Raw genomic sequence first — 22116 nt, 5'->3', positions numbered from 1 at the left:
TTGTGTATACTCCTGCAGAGGAGGTGGGAAGAAAGATGCAGAAATGAAGAGCTTAGTTCTGCAGTGGCACTTTTAGTCAACTCTTGAAAGGAATCTCTCTGACTTTATTCCAACTGTAGACCAACCTGGAAAACTGTTTGTAGTTTTTTTTATTTTTAAATAAATGAATCTTCCAGCTGGGTGTGTCTGGGTTGATAAGCAGCAAAGTCCCTTCTCAAGCCAATGCCACTTTCTTTCAGATCACTTGCTAGTTTCTTCAGGTACTTCTTTGGACTATTCCAGTAGCACGAAAACAAAAAATGCATCCAGCATCTTATAAAAAGTTAAGCAACTTGGACAAGACCTGGTAAAATTGCCTTTTTTCAGGAAATAACAAATCCAAAACTGGTTCAGTACATTAATCAATTATCTGAGATGCTATTACAATTAGATTTTGATTAACACTGTTAAGTCTCTTTTGTCTGGACAATGGCTTTTGGGGAAAAAAAAAAATTCCAGTAACTTAAAAATTGTTTGAAATTGACGAAACTTATAGGATCACAAACATTAAAACCAAGTTGGTACATTTCAGTACCCTGTATTTTTCCAAAAGGAATGCTACTCTATATGAAATGTTTGAAGAAGAAATCTAAACATGCTGATAAAAATAAATACCTTTCTTGAACAGGTAAGTTGCTAAAGAGTAACGTGAACTGTGCGTGCGTGTAATGGCTCTTTTTGTTACACACAATGCAGTATTTTATTACAAACTGCCAACAAAAGGAGTAGAGCTTTCTCAGGTTTAACTTCCTCTTAAGACCAGCAGACTGAAGACAGAACACAGGTGAGAAAGACACCTCTTTGCCAGTGTTTAACATGTAGATACTATTTGATATAGCTTTTTGTTTTGAAAAGCAATGCTGAAGAAAGTTTCAGCTATGACTAACCAATACCCTTCTCTTCTCTACCACAAGGCAACACTAAGCACAATGAGGAAGAATGTGAGCTCTAATAAACACTGTAAAATAAAAAAAAGCTCAGCCAAGACTTTCAGAACAAATTCAGTGCAATGGAAATCTCTGCATATGTATGCCTGGGTGGACATTTTGGTAGAAGCATAATTTCTGGACATTTTTCAAAGAAACCTGTGGATTTACTGAACAAAGCTATTAGCTTTGGTTGAGGGTTGTGATGACTTTCCATTATTTAAACAAAATGTAGGACCTAGGGGAGGACACTTTTTCCGCCGGCACACTCATGAGGACAGTAAAGATGTCCCCTGCTGCTTACCTGGGAAGCGAGGCTTGGTTGAACACCTCTCACACAATGGGCTGTAGCTACCAAAATCTAAAATCTAACCCACAGTTTTCACAGCTACACTGCTAAAACAGTGATCTACATTATTTGGACTTCAGATAATTACCAACCATCTCTCTGATGGAAGACTAGGAACATGTTCTTTTTATTTTTGCCTCAGGTAGAAAAGTTTTGCTAAATGAAAACACAAATACAGCCCAGTTGTCTTTGTTATGGAAGGAAGTGCGTCACCTGGGCTGCGGGGAGAAAATACAGGGAAACCTTTCTTATCTTGCTTCAAAGCTTGTTGGCAATTTGCAGAAAAGAGGAATCAAGTAGCCTCTCACCCTTTAGCTTTAACTTCTCTCATTCTGCTGTCACTTCCACATACCTTCCTCATTCAGTTTAAAACTAAACTGTTTTTCCTCATTTGCAGATCAGAAGAACAATACAGTTTTGACTGCAAACATTTTTTTTACAATTTTACGATCTGCTTCTAATTGCATATTTATTCTTCAACCTCAAGAAGGGTGCCATACCATCTTGTAAGGGGTTATAAATAAGAAGGGGAGGAACATCACTGAAAAAGATTATCCCAGACAACTTCGATATAGACAAAATACCAGATGCATATGGAAAAGACACTGAAGGTCAATCAGATAATTCTGATTCTGTTAGTTAGAAGCAGTTTCACGTTGATCGTTACTTTGGAAAAGTGAGTTTCTTGTAACATAAAGGAGGGGCCAATTAAATTCTCCCCAAATTTAGGGGATGGCAGTTTTAATACCTTCCAGTCCATTTACTCTTCCTAGGCAAGTAGGAAAATGTCACTATAAATCTCCACCCTATCTTTTATATAACCAGGTGTTTATAGCTATTCACTTCAGGCAGTAGTTTCTGCTATTCATCTACTGCTTCTACCTATTTAATCACATTTCATATATCCCATTTACTCTGTTCCCTTCCCATGTGAAATTCCTCACAGGAAAATACAGTTAAGAATGCTCCCTTGCATTTTATTATGAACCACCATTAAAACACTCTCAAGGACCATCAATAGACAAACTAATATACACAGCAGGCTCAACTTCTTGTTCATGTGTCTTTTCTTTTGGTTCCTCTCTCCTTTTCCTTTCTATGTTTCTTCTCAAGCTTCTGCTGTTACTCCACAAGCAATAACATTATCTACATGATCCTATGCCAAATATAAATCTCAGAAATAAAGAAGTTGTCATCCTCCTTGTATTTTGTATTATCCACAGGGCCCTTCTTCCAAGAGCTGGATTCTGACATCTGAGTTTAGCTGTATTATCATGCACAATACCTGCTTTTTTGTTACTAATGTCTATACCCCATGTCCTGATAGGTAACAAGGTGTGATACAGACAAACCAAGACTTTCTGCGGTCACTGGAAATAGAAAATTTAAGAATAAAGATTACCCAGCAGAGCAAATGCTGTGAACAGCACATTCATCTGTTTTGTGCCGTTGCCTACAGGCCAACAAGAAGCAGGCTTATCTAGGTCTGGGTAACTTTGCCTTGATTAAGTCCATAATACAGAAGTCACTTCCAAAACAAAATGAAGTAAAAAAAATCCCAGCTTATTATTTTAAATTAAAATTTCAGATTCCAAAGGGAAAGCAAGCTTCCTGACATAGACTATACCAATATCAGTAACTATGTAAGTATTATAATCAGCAGACTTTTGAAATAAACCCAGTTCAGCAGCTCCTCTAGGCACTCTTCACTTAATATTGCATTCTTCTCACATGCTCAATAGGCACACAGTACAAAACATTTATGTTTTACTTAAACATTTATGCTTCAGTATCTTAATGAACCAGACCCTTGGATCACATGATTATAGTAAAACAGCGATTCCCAAGCTACTTTGTGTAGCAGTTCCCTCCCAAATTACCCCTATGGCTCACTCTGCTCCTCATAACTAGCCTGGGCACAACCCAGCAATGATGAGATTAAATGGCTTCCAGTTCAGCAAAATGTCTTGAACCTCAATCACCTCTCATTCTTTCTTTTAGGTAGCTACACCCTGAACTTTGGAATGCACTTTATCAAAGTTACCAAAAATAAACAGGTATGTTTATTTTTTCCTCACATTAAGAAACACCTATTTTAAGAAAATAGCTTTTCTTCCTTGCTTACAGAGATAAAACACACTGTGATGTTTATCATTAACAATTGTACATTCTGAAACATAATGCAAATAAGTAGTACTAGAAATTCACTTATGTTCTTAAGCACAGCCTCCATTTTGATATTTACATGCTTGTTTCACTTCTGCTTACATGAGTTTTGTACATCATAGTTACACTGATATTAAATCAGTAGGAAACGAATTTAACAAAACGGCAGATGAACAACAGCACCTTAGGGGGTCAGGGGAAAAAAACTGCATCAACAGAAATATTTGGATTTTCCGTGAAAACGTCATCTATTCAGGAGTGGGAAGAATGGGTTATGCTAACAATACTGCTGCCATAGAAGAGTGGTAGTTGATAGCCAGGTTTCCTCCTTCTCAATTTAGTATTCACATCTTCTGTGCAGTAAGACTTATAAGCACCGATAAACATTGTATTAGAAGTGCTGTTAACTAATATGACCAGCTGGGAGTTACAGAAGCTGATACTAAAAGAAGTGAGGTGGGACTATGTTCTACTATTACAGCAGTTTCTAATGGAACAGTAGTTTCAAATAAAATTATCACTACACTTAACCCACTGTATTTTGTAGGCTTCCGCAGCAAGACAATAATGTTACGATTATCACCATTTAAACCAACCACATGCAATAATAAAAAAACAATTTTCTGCAAAAACAGTAAAATAAATACCTGCAGGACTGCCAGCATTTTCTCCTTGATGCAGCTGAATACCAGCAGAATCTATAGAGTTTACTGTAACTGTCTGTAGATTTGGCAATTGAGCAGTGCTTAGACTAACTGGAGTTGACGTCAATGCCCCACCTGCTGCAACTTGACCAAGTGTGAGAGTCTGCACAGGGGTCAGAGTTATTTGTTGACCAGGTGCATTCTGAATTTGCAAGTTCTGCAAGTTCTGAACTCCTTGCACTTGAAATGTCTGCCAGGTTATCTGCCCAGAAGGGGTCACTGTTTGTGCCTGAATTAAAAAAGTTCCAGGATTCAGCTGCAGTTGAAGATTTTGAAGAGCCTGTTGAGATATACTTTGACTTGCTTGCACACCGTGGATTGTCTGTTGCGCAATACCTTGTACAATCTGGGCTTGACTGGTTGGCTGCTGAGACTCTTGAAGCTGTATGTGTTGTACAATTGGCTGTGCTGTGGAGACCTGAATATTCTGAGCCTGTGTGTCATCAGAGACTGATGTCTGGATGTAATTTCCCTGAAGATCAGAACTATGAACTTGACCACTAGTTGTAGTCAAGTTGTTTGCATTTTGTTCCAATATACTTGAACTGTCTATGGTAACGGGCAATTGTGATGAAGATGATGTTGGCACAAATAAGTCATTATCAGTGGCGGTTTCTGTAATTTCAGGAGAAACTTGTTCACCAGTCCTTTCAGAAGTATCTGAACTATCCATGGCCTGTCCAGTATTTATCAAGTGCCCATCTGCATTAATGCCTGCTGTCATGGTTTGAGAACCACTGCCAAGTCCCAGAGAATCTAGATCAACACTATTGATGGGTACAAAAGTAATGTTTCCTGGCAGTCCAAGAGGGACGTTAGCAACTACTTGTGCTTGGCCAGGGAAAGACGAACCACCAATTGCAACTCCCTGAACCTGGACTTGACCAGACTGTGATAAGATATTCTGAATATTAGCTGAAGGTGTTCCAGAGGCAATGATGGTTTGATTAGAGCCAGGAATGATCTGAATTTGACCAGTTTCTTGATTTATACTGCTATTATCAGAAGAGGCTGCAAAGCCAAGTTGAACCTGCTGACCATCCGCTGTCTGGATCTGGGGTATTACTTGGTATTGTACGTTAGACACTGTGCCATTCGACGAATCTGATCCTGGTGCAACAGAAAAGATTTGTTGATTTTGCAAACTCTGAATAGGAAGGACATACTGCCCACTTGAAGTTACTGTGGCAGCACCTGGAATCTGGACTATATTACCAGCTTCATCCTTTATAGTGGCAGGAGCTGCAGACAAGACCTCCCATCTATTTGGAGTTCCTGTTAATTGCACAGAAGCCAAATCCCCTGTCTGAATAAAAAGAAAAAAGAAAAGACAAAATTAAAACAAGAGACCTAGAGACTATATGCTAGAACAGTCATGCAGTTCCAACACTAGAGATTGATACACTACTAGAAAACATGCAGTGCAGCCCATATGAACAACAGCAACCGGATTAGAACTATGAAATACAGATTTTGTAAGTGAGCTAATGCCTAAGTCAGGGTAACCAACCTGTGGGTCGTGAGCTGCATGTTGCTCGCGAGCAGGTCAAATGCAGCTCCTGTGCCATGGCTACGTCAGGTGACCAGCAGCAGGGTTATTCTGGTGTGGGGGCTGCTGGGTAATCCAAATCCCTGGCTGTGGGAAGAAGGGAGCTGGCAGGGGCTGCTGGAGCTGTCATCACCAGATTACCCTGGGACTCAGCTACGCTCCTTACCTAGCCCGGCACCTATTGCACAGAAGTGGAGGAATTGCTGTGAAGCCAATGTCACCTGTATCTCCTGGAGCTCCATCGCCTTTTGACTCTGTGTTATATATGGTATAGATGTGCACGTTGTTACTCTCAGCAGTACCAAGAGTATTAAGAGGTGACTTAGTCACACAGTTGGAAAGATTGGATAGCCTCAGTTTAAGTTACACATAATACAAAGTCCTAGTATTTATAAGCTTGTATGAGTTACTGTTTCACTAGGGAAGAAGGCATCTAAACTAAGGACTTTTACACTGAAATCACAGTTGGATTAGTCATATATATCCACTGGGGGGGGGGGGGGGGGGGGAGAGAGAAAAAAAATCTATCTTCATTAAGTTGGAACAATAGAAAAGGTCAAAGTTGGAACAATAGAAAAGGTCAATGTTTCAGAACAGACCCCCGGATGGTTAAAGACTGAAGAACCTAAGGACTGATGTAGTAAGCTTTTGTTTCTTATTCAGTAAAGAAAAGGTAAATTGCACTTACCTTTCTTTACCAAAGCGAGCTTTTTCAGAATAGAGTATTAAGAATTAGATTTAACATCCTGCAATGCTTAGCACAGATTTGTGTAGTCAACCACCTTGGTATTGTAAACAACCATCAATCTAAAAAAGGTCTAGTTAAGTTTCTCCTTATCTGTTTTATGGCACTACAGTAAACCAATAGAATAACTTAATATTTAGCAGCAAGTAACTTGTCTAAAAACTCATTCAGCTCTGTGAAACAAATTTTGTCTCTCTGGCAGAGTCCACATAGAGAAAAAAAAAAAACCTCTAGTTTGTCCTTCTGCACTGATCCTGTGATCACTCCTAGTAGGGAAGTTACCGGAGCATATTGCAGCTTCCTTCTCATGCTGCATTCTTGACGTCCTTTAGAATAAAACCTGGATATGCAAAATACAGCACACAGCTTATTCTTCTCCAATATGGCATTGAGACTTAGCCAGCCTGAATGAATCCTGCGGCATGCATCCGAGTGAATTTAGTCCACAGTGTAGACTGGGACTTTGCTACTTTCACTTTCTTATCCTATTCCAAGCTGGGACACTAAAATGTTTACATGAACAAAAAAAATACTCTATTTATGAAGACCGAGTACTTATTTTAAAAGTTTTACTGTGCTTGGCAAGCTTCATTTCCAATAAGGAAACAAACATCTTGGTTCTAAATTCCTCTCAAGAGCTGTACAAATAACAATTGTGAATAAAAAAAGAATGCCTGCCTTCTTTTGCCCTTAAAGTTATATATAATCTTTCAGGTAGTTCATTAGTAAATAGATACAGCATCACCAGAACAAAATTAATTTTATGGCCTTAATGCTTCACGTATCAGAAAGAGAAAGAGGAGTAATGGTAATTCCATTTTATTATTTTCCTTTTATACTCATTAGCTTTTCATTTAAAGAATATATTTAAATCCTTTAGTCTTTCAAGCTTATAATTTATGAGATTAGAAAAAAATATGCAATATTCAATATCACACCATCTTATCTAGAAAAAAGCAAAAAATTCCATTTTCCTCTGCTACCAGATTAGCTTTATACTCTTGCATTTAACATTGTTTACACATAGGTACCGGCTGCTGAAATGCTGCTAAGAAAGTTCACAACTACTCAATTCACTACTCTATAAATACTGCAGGTTTCATAAAGTATCAAAAGATCCATAAAAGTCATGGGTAAACATCAGTCAGAAAATACCAAAAGCAAAAATATGATTGTTGTACGTTTAATGTGTGTCATTATAAAATAGATGTATAATGTAATGTGCTGATAGTATCTGTTAGAACAAGAGTGAAAGATAAAGTAATGGGAACCATTACAAGTCTGATATAATTTCTCACCGATTTAAGACTATGCACAGGCAAATGTTGAATGTTTAGACTATAACTGGAGTGACCTAATACGCAATACTATGTCTATGCCTACTCATACGTAATACATGTGAGTATCCTCCACAGAAATAGTTCAAAGGGAACCTGTCTCCTTCATGATGTGGAGATGACCTACGTTATTCTTCTCCTCCCCAAACACGTTGATTTCCATATCGCCATTCAATGGCCTTCGCCCTTTTCAAGTTGGGCACACATCTCTCCTCACCTTTTCATGATCAAGTGAAATCCTCCCTCAAATCCTGCTCTGTAAGGGTTTTAGCGCAACAGAGCCACTCTTTTAGTAGATGCACTCATCAGTCCAGGCTAGCCATGCACATGGATATGAAACTACTACTACACATAGTACATGGAATGGCTGTTATTCAGATGTTGCTCTTACAGCTGGCTGTATCAGACACTACCAGATGAATCATGAGGAGGGAGGGGCAAAAAGAGGGTGAGGCTTTCAAGAAGCTATCTGGCAGCTATCAAAATTACTAGTATTAAAGCATGAAAACACCCTGCATGGCAAAGAGCATTTGAGGATGATCTCTAACCTCAACTGGTTATCAACCTGTCATGACAAGCTTGACTCTTATACCGTTTCTCAAAGTCTGCTGAGCTAGTAGGACATTTCTTGGACTCCTTTTCCTACTAAAAAGAGTAGTAACCTTTCACTGCATCCTCAATCAATTAAGCATTGTTGTAGCAACTCAAAGCTCTACCACTGATGTATGAGCAGCAACATCTACAGCCCACTCGCTTACTGATCTTTACAGTGCAGTCCTAATAGACCAGAGTTTTGTTTGCTGTCTCTCGGCCACCCATGAAAAATACTTAGACGGTAGCAGTAAAAGCAACAGTTCTTCTCCTTATCAACTGATACTCAGACAGCAGTTATTTGGAAGCTGCTCCTTTAAGAGAAGGCTGGATGGTTGCAATCCAAAGGCTCTGTGTCAAGATGAAGGGACAAAGATCTGAGGAAAGTTCAGCATTAGCACTACTCAGTCAAGGAGAAGAGAACAGGAAGCAAGGGGGAGTTCACTGGAAGCAGTATCAGGAAACAAGAGAAAGAGACAGGAACAGAGCCAAGAGAGTGGCTGGCACAAGGCATGGGAAGAATTAAAATTAAATGATACGTCCACCTGAAGAAAGGTCAAGTACCACCAAAGAGTGGAAGCAACAACCACTGTTCAGCCTGTCTTTTGATTCTTTGACAAGTCTTGTAGAACTTCCAGTGGGTAACAAAAGAGATCTCTCTGAGCCTAAATTCTCATCCCTGAAGAATGAGGGGTTGTGATAAATAAAAATCTAGTTAACTGTCTTGTTCAATCTGTTTATAGAGAAAATTAAAGCAACTTCAAGTCAAAAGTGGAAGGAGATAAGAAAAATACATACAGAAGACAAAATACCTTTAAAAAGTGATCTAAACCACGTGGAGGGATGGGACTTGGGTTGAAAAAAATAAAACATCCTTCACCAAAGTAAAATTGGAAATAAGAGAAACATCCCTGTAAGAACTGGTGTATGTTGTAGGCACCTGCATTTCAACATGTCAAATGTGATCAACTGGACACGTGCTATTAGCCATCAGTATTTTATTGCTAAAGAACTATCAAACGTTTATCTGTGCCAGTCTATTGTGGACTGCTTTTTGCTGCACTTTTCAGGAAGTCACTTTTGCCCCATTTAGTCCTGGAGCAAAAGCATCAGCAAAACGAGCAGAGGTGGACAGATAATGAGTCACGAGCTCCTAAACATTTAAAAATCACACACCTAACGAAGAAGATTGGCCACTGCCTCATCCAAATTGTTGTTTTATGAAAGAGTTAGGGCTCTAGTGCACGAGTTTAACATCATGTGTTTACCAAGCTACAGTAAACGATCTCTGCATTCTTAGGTTATTACAAATATAAGATAAAATGCACTTGCTTCAATTCAACTCTTTCATTAAGGTATGAGCTAATACATTCTATCTTGTATTTGCCATAGGTTAAAAACATGTTCAACATCAGTGTGGTTCAGCTCACACAAAGCTGCTTGTTAAGGCAAATTAATTTCTGTTGCATGTTTCAGCCCTCTGTCAATGAAGCCACGCAATTCAGAGAAATACATTTGCCCAAATCAAAAGTTTAGAGAATCAAAGAATATTTCAGGTAAAAAGTATATCTGGGGCTGCTTAAAATGTTATTTTAAAAGACAATTCCAATCAGGTGAAACATATCTAACATTTAATTGTGTCTCATTTAAGAAACATCTACATCTTTTTGCTTGAGATGGACAACTGGACCCAAAACATTAATAGCTTGTTTTTAATCAGCAGAACTTCAGAACCTATTTAAATTAAGACAATACAATGTCCCTGACATTAGTAGAAACAAGAAAGCTGCAGTGTTAAGGAATGACACATGGCAACAAGGAGGCATTTTTAACTCGATTGTATGCAACTTCATTTGTTTATTAATTACTAATCTATGTATGTGTATTAATCTCTATAAAACTGCATGCCAAACTAGAATTTTGCATAGAAGTTTGTGTGAAATGGCTCATTTTCCTCATGCCTTCAACTCAGGTGCTGAAGGCTCTACCAAATCATCAAGAAGGGCAAGAAAGAGGACCTGGGGCCAGTCAGCTTCAACTTGATCTTTGGGAAGGCAATGGAGAAAATAACCTTGAAGAAAAAAAATAAAAGAACCTTCACATAACTGGGGGGGGGGGGGGGAATGGGACAAAAAGAACATGATCAGAAGTAGTCAGCCTAGACTTAGGAAGGGGAAATGATGCTTAATTAAGTAACCTGACAACCTTCTATGATGAGACAACTGGTGTGGTAGACGGGGTTAGGCAGGGGATATTTATCACTACTTTAGTCAGGCTTTTGACTCCATCCCGCATAACATAAGAAAAAACTACTTTTTTTACCATGACGGTGATCAAACACTGGAACAGGCTGCCCAGAGAGGTTGTGGAATCTCCATCCCTGGAGATACTCAAAACGCACTGGACACAGTCCTGAGAAACCTGCTCTCATTGACCGTGCTTTGAGCAAGGGGGTTGGACCACACAATCTCCAGAGATCCTTACCAGCCTCAACTGTTCTATGAAATCTTACGCTTCTTACTAATGTTTAAATATCAGAGAGAGAACTTTCTGGTTTTTGCTGACTTTAAATATGGAAATGTTTTAAAACACGTTTCTTACTTTCTCTAAAACTGTAGAGAGAAATAAAATTTTTTAAGAACATCCTTAAAGCACCTGTAAAGGAACTTCTAGACTTGGTTCTGATCCAGCACTAAGAAGACATAATTGCAATGCGAAAAGTATAAATCAGAGAGAAGACAGACAATCCCAGGCAGACTCTTCTATGGTGGCTGAACACATTCTGGTCCATCTGTTCATGTCCAGAAACTTAGCATCAGGAAGCTATATTATCACCCATAAAGGAGAAAATGAATGTCAGAATAACTTTGAGCTTCCTCAAAACCATCACAGAGGACATAGAACTGAGAAGCACAGCTAACACTGACACATGGCATTCATCCATATTTTTGCCTAGTGGAAAACATGAAATTTGAAATGCCTTCGTATTTCTCTATTCTATCAGCACTATTCCTATTTCCACCTAAACTGAGGTTAAGCTAGTTGCATCTCAAATGATAAAGTAATGTTCTGCGGCATAAACAAACCGGAATTCCGGATTTTCATTAAGTTCTGTGAAGCATTGATACTCAATTCTAAAGCTCAAGATATGCCAAAGCAGTCTTGTAATACTCCAACCTTTATTTGTAAAAGATACAAATGCTTTGTCTACAGCAGAGAAACAATACTTATCTTCCCCACACTGCTAATTATTAACCTCTCCAATATATTCCACATATTTTTGGTAAGCAACAACACTAATAAATCATTTCCCCTGCTTTTCTTTTTTCTTTTTTTTTTTTAAAGACTATAAAGAATCAGTGCAGCCTGCAGTGCACTAGATGCAACTACATACCACAATTGGGGCAGTGATCTTTGACAGGTCCCATTTTTTGGCAGCTGTCAGAGCCAACAGTTTTCTCAGCCAGCCTGCCACTTTTCTCAATTCACCTACCTTCCAGTCCTCCCACCCCGCACTCCCATCCGTCTTACATTGTATCCTCATCTATCCCAGCCATGCCCAGCACAACCATAAGAATGGCCCTTGGGAGCATGATCGTTCCAGAGAGCATCTTGAGCTTTGCATTGCAATGAAGTTAAGAGAACATAAACAACTGGTTATCATCTCAACTTTGTAGCTTCTTAAACAATCATCTGATCATGCAACAACCATACAACTGACCATCAAGACTTTGCTGGACCTAAATTTTAGAATGTTTCCTCTCTTGTTTTCTCCCCTGTGCATGCACAGGTCTGCCACCTTCTGCTTTCCTTCTCCCTTTCATCTAATGCTAAAGTCTTTGCAGATGTTTAAGCTGGAATGAAACTAGAGTATTTATAACTAAATGAAAAAGAATCCTAAATATGAAAGTTTAAAGTTAAATTATTAGTCAATGATAAACAGTGAAAAAGCAAGACCCAGACTAAAACTTCTCAGACTTTAAATTCCCAAGAGAGGGAAAGACATCCAGAGAGGTCAAAACATATGAGCTGTCATTCTAGGTCAGGCAGTAGCGCATACCATCCCAGCAAGGCTTTCACACATACCAGCAGGCAGCAATATTCAAGGGGAAGTTTCCATGGCAAGCGTTTGAGCCAACCACGGATGCAGCAGTATGGCAACCAGGGAAAAGATTCTCGGGTAAGCAAGCCACAAACTCAAGATCATCTACATTAAAACCAAATACTAGCAGGCAAAACACAAAGCACTGGTGTCTGATGATTGTAAGCAGAATAAATCACGGTGTCAAAGCCTAAGCTGAAAGACTGCAGTCTCCATCAATGCACAAAGACAAGATCAGCAGTAATGCCTGCTAGTATTTTGTCATCCAAAAGTAAATATAGCTCTAACCAGAATCCTGGGCTGAGCTGAAAACCTTGTGGACTAGAGACAGCCTTCCCAGTTCATTGACAGGATGGGAAAAGAGGGTTGAGTTTAGTTCTGTCAACTGTCATCTTCATTTGTTTTCCGTACCAAGCAGTTGCCACTTTCATTAGTCTTTTTATTTCCATACTAACCCTTTCAGTGGCATAAAAGTGGCATCCACTCAAACAGCGGCTTGGATTCAGATACCACCATAGAATCATAGAATAATTTCAGTTGGAAAGGACCTCTGAAGGTCATCTGGTCCAACCCCTGGGCTCCAAGCAGGGCCAACTAGATCACAGCAAACAATCACATTTGCTCCAGCTCTTCCCAAATCCCAGACATGCAATATTCCCTGCATTCCTATGGGAGTTTTGTTGTTGCTGTTGCTTTTAAATCATACTGCTGGTCTCTTGGGGAGCAGCTGCAGCATACCATTTCAGCCAGGAAAGCAGTGTGCAATAACTGGCTAGCCTAGCGTACTGGCTCCAGCCCTGCCAGTTCCTACCAAGCCAACGTCAGTAAAGCATTAACAAAATAACCCCAAAAACACAGCCCCGCTATCCTTATACATGCAAGCTCTTCAAATACTTCTAAAAAGAAATGTCTAGTTTAACTTCTACTATCCATCTATATGGCTTGAGAGTTCTACCAGACATTCAGCAGTCAGAACTGCAGTCCGGGTATACAAGATAATGGGAGAGGGCAGCCTCCCCATCCCTACATTAGGCACCATCACCCATACAGAGATATCAAACTGATTCATCTATACTCCTGGGAAAGGGATGAGCACCACAAACCCCAGGAATACAATTTGTCTGTGTCAATGCATATGGATTTCATTTTCCATATGAGTTATGAGGTACCTACAATTTAAGCCTTTTTAGCTCCTGCCTCCTTCTTCTACCCCCCCAATAAGATACACTCAGGGGACCAGAAAAAAAATCTTTATTGCATTAAATCCCTTTCGGCATTCTGTTTTTCACAAGGAATATATTTCAGGGACTTTAGTCCCTCCCCTCCCTTTATTAAGGTCATCTTAATTAACTCCAGCTACTGTATGTATCTCTTCCAATTTATATTTAGTTTCCACCCAAAATATTCTGAATCATTCAAGAGCTATGTTGTAAGAGTGTAAAAATTACCAGAATGCTATAACCTAACTCACAGCAGGTATGTAGGAGGGGCCTATCTGCATGTATGAAAAGTAGTGACTGAGTTTATATTCATATTTAGATTTAACTAAGATTTTGGCTTCTCCTGAATTGCTTCCGCCTTGCCCTGAAAAGCCCCTTATACGTAAACATAACAGATGAATTTAACAGAAATAAAGAAGTACTACTTCAAAACCACTTTGCCTATTCTGAACTATCAGGAACCTTTTGTCCTGTACTAGCACTCTACTACCCCCTCAGACCTTACATTGCTCATGCTAAGCGATCAACCCATCCTCAAGATGCACAAGTCCAGCTTTGAAATGAGAACAACCTTAAAGTAGATATAGGAAAGCAAGCTATCATTTAAGCATCATTCATTTTTCAGTATGTATGTTTATGCAAGAGACAGATCCAACATTCTGCTTTTCAGCACTGTACGCATCTGGTATTATGAAACAAATCTTAGAGGTATCTGGCACCTAACAACATCCAGAAAGATTTTTAAAAACATGCTATTTAAGAAAATAAACAGGTTCAGCAGAAAGGAACACTTGAAAGGGGGTCAGAAGCTTAATAAATTTTCGAGCTCTGTCATTAGTCTACAACCTGCTGCGTGACCTCAGACAACTATTTTGCTTCAGCTTCCCTTTATGTAAAGTAAGCTGAAATGTACAGATGAAAAGTATTTTAAAGTTCAGCACTCAAGTATTTAGTAAACTTATCATTAACATCTTGACATTTGTGAAAAGCTTGCCAAAGCCACTTTGTCCACCAGTACAATGCTTTGCAGTTTTTCCTCCTATCTGCAGACTCCTAAAAACATACAAGGCCGTTGTACAGCAAGTTTAAAAAACAAGACTTGCTTAAAAAAAAAAAGGGGGGGGGGAGGGGGGAGGGGGAAGAGGGTTTTTTTCTTGTTTTATAACTTTTTTTGTAAAATAAAATAAAAATTTAGAGTTAATACATGTAATTTCCCAAGGACCAAGGCCAAGTCGTGTCCTTTTAAAAGGTATTTTGGAATTCCCTTTTAATAAACCGATATTTTTCAGTATCGGTGATTTAGAAATGCACCATCTCTTTTAACTCTATGAGCATAGGTCAACAAGAGAGTTTAGCTAGACCAATTAAGGAACATCCGAGTTTCCATTAGGCTTTTGTTACGAAGATTGTTAAACTAGCTTCAACAAGAATACGTTTCTAGTCCGCAAGACCCATCTCATCACACAAGGGCCCAAGGTCATCACGGCTCCTTTCAGAGCCGACAGCGCGTGAGAGATAAGGATAGAAATTCGGTTTGCAATACAAGGGACTGCACGATAACCGCACCTAGAAAAAACAGCGTCGATACAGGAAGCAGCTTTCCACCACCGCGTTCGCTTCTAAACAGCCATTTTACTTCTAACTACATCCTTCCCTCCAGCCAGCCTTCATTTTGTGCTCCTGCCTGGGTGCGCGGTTCCAGGCTGACGGCTGAGGAGAGGATACCGGGGGTGCGCTCAGGTGGCGAGATGCCTCCCAGCCTCGCCGGGTGCCGAGCGAGCCGCTCCGGTGCCAGGGCCGGGGGAGGGAGGTTTCCCGCCTCCCCCCGGTTTTGAAAGTAAATGAAGGCGCCGCTCCCAGCGGCGGGGGAGGGGGGAGCTAGGCTCCCTCCTCCTCCCGGGAGCCCGGCTCCTCCTGGAGAGGCAGGGGAGCCCGGGGACCCCTCTCCTGGCAGGTCGGCCCTGCTATCGTCCCTCCCCCCGGGCGGGCAGTGCCGTGTGTCCCGTCCCTCCCCCCGGGCGGGCGGGCTGGCTGGCTGTGCTGTCTCTCCCCCCGGCAGGCCGTGCGAGAGCGGCGGGGCGGGCACTCACCGCTCCGGCAGAGTGAGAGGCGGCGGCGGCGGCGGCGGCCTCATCCTCCTCCGGCGACGGCGGGCCGATCTTGCTGCAGGTGGCCGCCAGCAGAGCGAGCGGTGACGGCTGAGCGTCCTACCCACAATGGGCGGGTTCAGGGAGAGAAAGTGGGTGGCGGTTAGTGCGGGACAGCGACCGGGCTCCTCGCAGACGCGCACACAGGAAGCGGCGGCGGCGGCACCGGCTCCCGCACCCGCTCACAACGTGTCACCCGGGGGAGGGGGGGAAGGGGCCCGGCCGGGCCTGCGCTTACCTGGGGGGCGGCCGCCCCGGCGGAGGCCGAGGCGGCGCCGTTGCCGTGCTGGAGATACTCGCTGTGGCTGCTGCTGTCCACGTCTAAGGCAGCCATTTCCTCTTGTTTCACGGGCTTCTCGGGAGCTGCGGGCACAGCGGGGAGGGGGAGGGGAGAGTCACTGACGGGAGCGATCACCCCCCTCCCTCCCTCCCTCTCCCTCCCTCCCTCCCTCCCTCTCCCCCCCCCTAACCCCAGCGCTCCCCCCGCCCTCCCGCACGGAGCCCTCCTCCTCCTCCTCCTCCTCCTCCCCGTGCTGCTGCCCCTGCCCCTCTTCTCCCTCCTCCCCCTGCTCCTCCTGCTGCTGCTCTCAGTGCCGCTCTCGCCTCGCTCGCACACGGACGCTCCGGGGCCGGAGCGGGGAAGCGCAGGGCCGGAGCAGGAGCAGGGAGCCCCGCGGGGCGGCTCGGTCGGTGCGTACGTACCGGTCATGGTGTGAGTGCGAGCGGCCGGCTGGCTGGCTGGCTGGGCGGGAGGCAGGCAGGCAGGCAGGCTGGCTGGCTCGCACACAGGCCCTGCTGGCTGGGGCTAGGCGGCTGCCGCCGGGGACATGCTTATTGTGCTCACGGGCTGAAGCGGCGGCGGCGGCCCGAGCCTACTCCGGGGTTTTTTTTCCTATTTTGATTGACGGTGCGGGAAAGCCGAAAGGTGGGGCTTGCAGCGGGAGAGGGGGCCCGGCCGACACCGCCGCCCGCCCGCCCGCCTGCCAGCCCGGAACTCCCGCCTACGCCCGCGCGCGCGCGCTCATTGGCTGCGCCTCGCCGCTGGCGCCGCTCGCACTGGCCGCCCGGCCCGCCAGTCACCCGCCAGGGCCGGGGGGGGCGCCCCATGCCGAGGCGGCTTCCTGTTTGCCAGGGCTTGTGCGAGGAACAATGAGCGGGACCGGCCGAGAGCCCGCGGCCTGCCCCGGCCCGGGCCCGCGCGGGGGGGAGGCGGCCCCGCCGCCGCGCTCCCCCGCCGCCGCGACGGGGCGACGCGGCCCGCGGGGCCTGGCCGCCCGCCTGCCCGCGCCGCAGGGGTCGGCGCAGAGGCACAGCTGCGCGGCGGCCGCGCTCTCCCCCTCCCCGTTCCGTCCCCGCCACCCCCCCCCCCACCCCCCCCCTCCCGCCGCCGTGGTGGCGGCGCGGCGCGCGCGTGTGCCCCGGAGACGCCGGGCTGCAGCCGCGCTCGTTTGAACTCGCCCTGGCGGGGGTGTCACTCACGGCTGCCGCCAGCCGCGGCTCCGGGCCGGGGGCCGAGCTGCGCCCTGCCAGCAGCCAGCGCCAGCGCCAGCGCCGCCGCGCTTTGTCCCCGCCGGCGCTAAGATGTCGGCGCGTCGTCCCCAGGGGAGCCGGCCGGCCCGCCCGGGCAGGCCCTGCCTGGCGGCGGCCCCGCGCCGCCGCCGGCTGCCGGAGCCCGCGGGGCAGGCCGCCCCTTGCCGCGGGACGGGGGCTCCGCGTCAGCGCCGGCCTCTGGCCGGCGGCGGCGCGGCCCCGGCGGCCACACCTCAATGGCCGACCCCGCGGGCCGTTGCATAAGCTTTCCGGCCGCCGCGGGCTCGCTCCTGGCTCGCCCGGGCGGGCTAAATCTAAAAAGCGCCTTTGCCCCCTCTGTAAAGTAAAACCCGTCGAGGGGATAAGGCCGCGCGTGAGATTTTAACGCGACGCGTCCTCCCGACGGGAGTGTCGACGGCGACAACGTGCTCTGCTGTCGGCTAGGCAGCCAAGCCTTAGCGCAGATGGGGCACTGATGCCAGCAGGTCTTATTTTAGCCATGTTAAAGGGAATTAAGTAAGCTTCCCCTCAGCGCCAGTTTGCTGCGCTCATCTTACGCAACACAAAGGAAACCGGGAGCTCTCGGCTTGCTGAACTAAGGCAGGAAATATGATTAAAGCATTATATAAGTAGATGATGATACAGAAATAATTATTAGTGGGGCCTGTTTCTCTGTTACACCACGTAGCTTGGGATGGCTTCCCCTTCACGGGGAGCTACTTCAGCTTGGCCTTCCCTCACGTCCACATGTACGTGCAGGGCGATAGGACGGCGCGTAGGCTGAGGCAGTGATTTTGACCCTTAAGCTTGTAAACTTCCCTGATGAATGTACTTCTCTTGGTTACTTTTCATGTGGTGTTCCAGGGAGTCTGTGAATGAGGCTGTGAAAAGCAGTGGACTGAAGAACTCAGACCTGCTTTCCTGTTACGATGTTTAATGTATTTATCACTGAGAATTACTAGTGAGCATAATCTCTCGTATGTCCGTGGTTGTGCTGAGTATTTGAAGTCACAGGCTAACCTGATTGATAAACCCATGGAGAAGTTCGTAACTAGGAAGCCCGCAAATACAGTCAGGGTTTTCAACAGCCTCTCTGAGCGGAGAATAAACAGTGCTTTTAATCAGTCCAGCACTATGACCTTGCAGTAACTGCCCAGGCTTAGCCTAGAAACTATTACAGAACAGGAAAAAACACACTGAGAAAATGTGAATTTAATATCAGGAAGTTATGATGGAGGAAGACTGCGTGCACTATCTTCCCTGTCCGTGGAAGATTGCTCTTACTGTGTGTAGTCTTATTTTAAGCCCATTTACTTTTGTCGGTATGTTGAGAATGCCTTCAGGTGACTTTTAATAGTAAGTTGTAAATTAATCCCAAAGCTGTTTGTCACAATTCATTTTTTCCAGGGTAGTTAAAAAAAAAAACAAACAAACCCCACTGCTGGTTTTAAAATGTCTGTGTGTGTTTACATAGTCTCTTGTGATTCTACTTCAGAATCAGTTTGTCAGCAAGTTAAATAACATAGCCATAAAGGAGAGGAAGCTTTTTTTGCAATTCATATTTTTTATTTTAATAACAGAACACTCTGAGAAGCGAAAGTTGTAGCTAGGGACAGAAGTCACATTTATTGTGACCTAATATAATAACGTCATAAATTTTAGCCAGTAAAAGGTAGAATACACAACCCTTAAAAATGAGTCGGTATGTATACGTTAGCAATTTTTAGGAGAAAATGAAAATGCAAGATTACATGATCCACAAGACTACTGTAGTATCTAAAAAAAAAAAAAAGTCTTCTACAGCTGGTATAAAATCTGCAATTTGTTTTGCAATAATAGAAGTTGTTAGTGAAATGTATGATAGCCTGACATCCTGCAACCAGAAGTATTACAGATAACTTTGGACTTCCGATAACCTAGGAAGTGGTTCACTTAAAGACTGATGTGTAAGAGAAATAATTCCTGTTCATATGCTGGGAAGCTGGGAGTGATGCTTAAAAACTGGCCCTTACTAATCAGCAGGGTATTGCCAAACATTATAAATGGTCTTTTGCTTTAGGAAGGTTATGTTGTCTAGAACTCGAACTAAATATGAAAGTCAGTCTTTCTTCTACAATTGGAGGTATGTTGAGAGAACTGTGACATCAGCGAGATGATGTCAATAGAGTAGTTTACCTGTATGGATCTGATTGCAAGCTTGGGACATAACTGCAATGCTTTAGGACAGAAGGATTGAAATATCAATAATGGGATTGGTTTTATATATTAAAGAGTTTTTCAGTGCAGTAAAACTCGAATGTAAATAAGCTTGACAACACTAGTTGAGGACCAACTTTTTCTAGTCAAGTACCTAAAATTAGGGGGACACTGATGGTCCTATTAAATTTAGATAAAAAAGAAGCAAAACAGAATATAAATAGATTATTAAAAAATAAGATAAATTACAGGAAATTTGAAAAAAAAAAAGGTATGCTATTATGAAAAAGAGGTGTAAAGAGGAGACTCAGTCAGAAATGTTAAATAGAAACTGATTGGTAATAAAAATAAAGTGTGTTTATTTACCACTTCCCAGTGGAGATTAAGAACACATGAGAAGCAAAAAAGATTCAAGGAAGAAAGGAAATGAGAAAAGACATTATTTGTAGCTTTTTGGTTATCAATATGCTAGCATCAAGACGTTCACTAGAAAAATCCCAGATGTGCTGGGGAGATCATTGTATCCATACTGGATGGAAGTTCTGTTAGGTGGTGGTCTTCCTGCTGAGTTACCACTGTGCTGATATCCCCACAGAGATTGAGCTCCATGCCCAATTAGAGGAGCCATTGTTTCCTCTTTCTTGAGATTACCCACCAGATGTACTGTATCAGTATGTGATCTGAATAAACTAACTGTGACCAGTTTATTATTAAAGAGCCTTGCCTCTTTAAGCCCTTGCCTCCTGCTTCTAGGCTGCTTGTGGTGAACTGCAGGTCCTGGAATGAATTCTGAATCCAATGGTGTGTTGTAATTTGAGCTATGTAGATATAAAGAAAGCAACACTGGGCTATACATACTGAGAACACCTCTACCAGATACCAAAATACAGCTGTATCAGAACTGAGATACAGCCTTTGCGGTAAGTAGCAGTAGAGTTCAGGAGAGGAAGTGATGCCTACCAGCTTCTGATGAAACTTCAGGGAAGGTTTTGAAAGATCAAATAAGATGCAAATTGGAAAGAATGCTAAAACTTAACATCTACACTGTAGTTTGGTTGTAAGCTCAATGCTGCATTTGGCCACTGCAACTTATATCCCTCTGGTTTGTGTCTTGGAGCTCAGTCTCTGTGAGGATATCAGTTCAATACAAATTCAGAAGGAAGTGCACCACCTAACACAAACTTCCATCCAGTACAGTGCCTGCTATACTGGAAATGTCTTTTCTGTCTGTATACTCCTTTGAAAACTTCTGAGTTGTGACGTATATTTCTGTCTTTCATAGTCCTTTCTGTTAGTGACCTTGCATTTATTTAAATGAACATATTATTTAAGGGTGGTTGGTATGTAGTCCAGTTCAGTTTTCACATCTGTATTATTCCGTTCCTCTGTAAAGTGCTGTTTTTGCCATGCTGAAGCCTAGAATGCAACTGTACAAGACTGGCAGGAACACGTTCTGCTATGGTGTGTTCTGTACCACTGGGAAAACTCAGACTCAGGGTGCTTTAGTTTGAAAGGCTGGGTTTAAGATGACATTGGAAGAATCAGTAGGGATTCAATTCAGCAAGCTACCTTAAAACACAGCCTTCACTGAAAGGGCAACAAGCAGAATTATCTGTAAATCTCATGCCTGAAAAAGTAACTAGGACACAAAACCCAACAATTCGGGGAGGTATCCTTTTGAATTTGAGGTACCTTCTTTTACTTGGTCATCTGCTTAAAATTTCAGTAGAATCTGGAGGGCCATATGTTTTGGTTTCCAAGTGCCAAACATTTACTTGGTACTACAAAACCCAAGATAATTACAAGGTTCTGAATCAGACCTATTAAACTTACTAGAATTCAACTTCATTCTGAATTTCGGCTTTCCTTTCCAATGTGTTTTAAGTCTTAGCAAACGGGAAAAAGAATCTAGCTACTAGTCCTAGACATCACACTCTTAATTTCTGTGTCACATATGGGCTCATTTCCTTAAGAATATTGGGAGATTTTTACATAGCGCCGCAGGCAGGACTGACAGGAGGTTAACTTGTGAGGTTTCTTGAGTCAGTATGTAGCAGTTGGAGATAGTTGCATGACTTGAGTTCATCCCTTTAGAAATCAACAGAGAAATGAGTCCTTGCCTGGTGTAAAAACAGCAAGGAAGCAGCAGTGGTCAGAGAAAGGTGTTGGGTGGCATCATGTCATCATCCCCCAGAAAGCACCTCCCTAGACTGAGATGAGTGGCTACGAAAGCACAAATTTTGCAAGGTGGGAGCAGGCTTGAGCAGTAGGTGTGGTTTGACCAGAAGAAGCTGAGCCAACCTAATAGCTTGTTGACCTCACCATAATTTAATCAACTTACACAACAAAACAAGGCCTGCAAAACTACTGCTCCCCACATTGCAAGCTAAATTGAGTCAAACTAGACACAGTGGGGGACAGGGCTTCATGGGTCGGAGCAGATGAGGAGAGGTAAGACTCCCTTCAGCAGCGGCAAGTAGATTAATTCAGAGTGTCAAGCTTGCTAGACTGCACA

The 22116-nt window shown here is 43.3% G+C and overlaps 1 protein-coding gene across 2 annotated transcripts in view; it reads right to left on the bottom strand.

Annotated features, from left to right (window-relative positions):
- The window catches only part of SP3 (Sp3 transcription factor), a 36098-nt gene extending 19048 nt beyond the window's left edge, over window positions 1-17050 (bottom strand). The window contains exons 1-5 of one of the 2 annotated variants that reach the window (XM_049812202.1): window positions 16578-17050; window positions 16114-16238; window positions 15819-15935; window positions 5400-5490; window positions 4128-5294 (exon numbers count right to left, since the gene is read on the bottom strand). In XM_049812202.1, coding sequence (XP_049668159.1) covers window positions 4128-5294; window positions 5400-5490; window positions 15819-15935; window positions 16114-16238; window positions 16578-16584 — 1507 coding nt within the window. In that variant the 5' untranslated portion in view covers window positions 16585-17050. Of the gene's footprint in view, window positions 1-4127; window positions 5491-15818; window positions 15936-16113; window positions 16239-16577 lie in introns of both variants that reach the window. The other variant, XM_049812192.1, reaches the window with a different exon arrangement.
- Between the last annotated feature and the right edge of the window lie 5066 nt (window positions 17051-22116).

Source organism: Accipiter gentilis, chromosome 1 (assembly GCF_929443795.1).
Source record: "Accipiter gentilis chromosome 1, bAccGen1.1, whole genome shotgun sequence".
NCBI lineage: Eukaryota > Metazoa > Chordata > Aves > Accipitriformes > Accipitridae > Astur > Astur gentilis.
The sequence above is the reverse complement of the archived record's forward strand: the minus strand, read 5'-3'. Positions and strand labels throughout refer to the sequence as shown.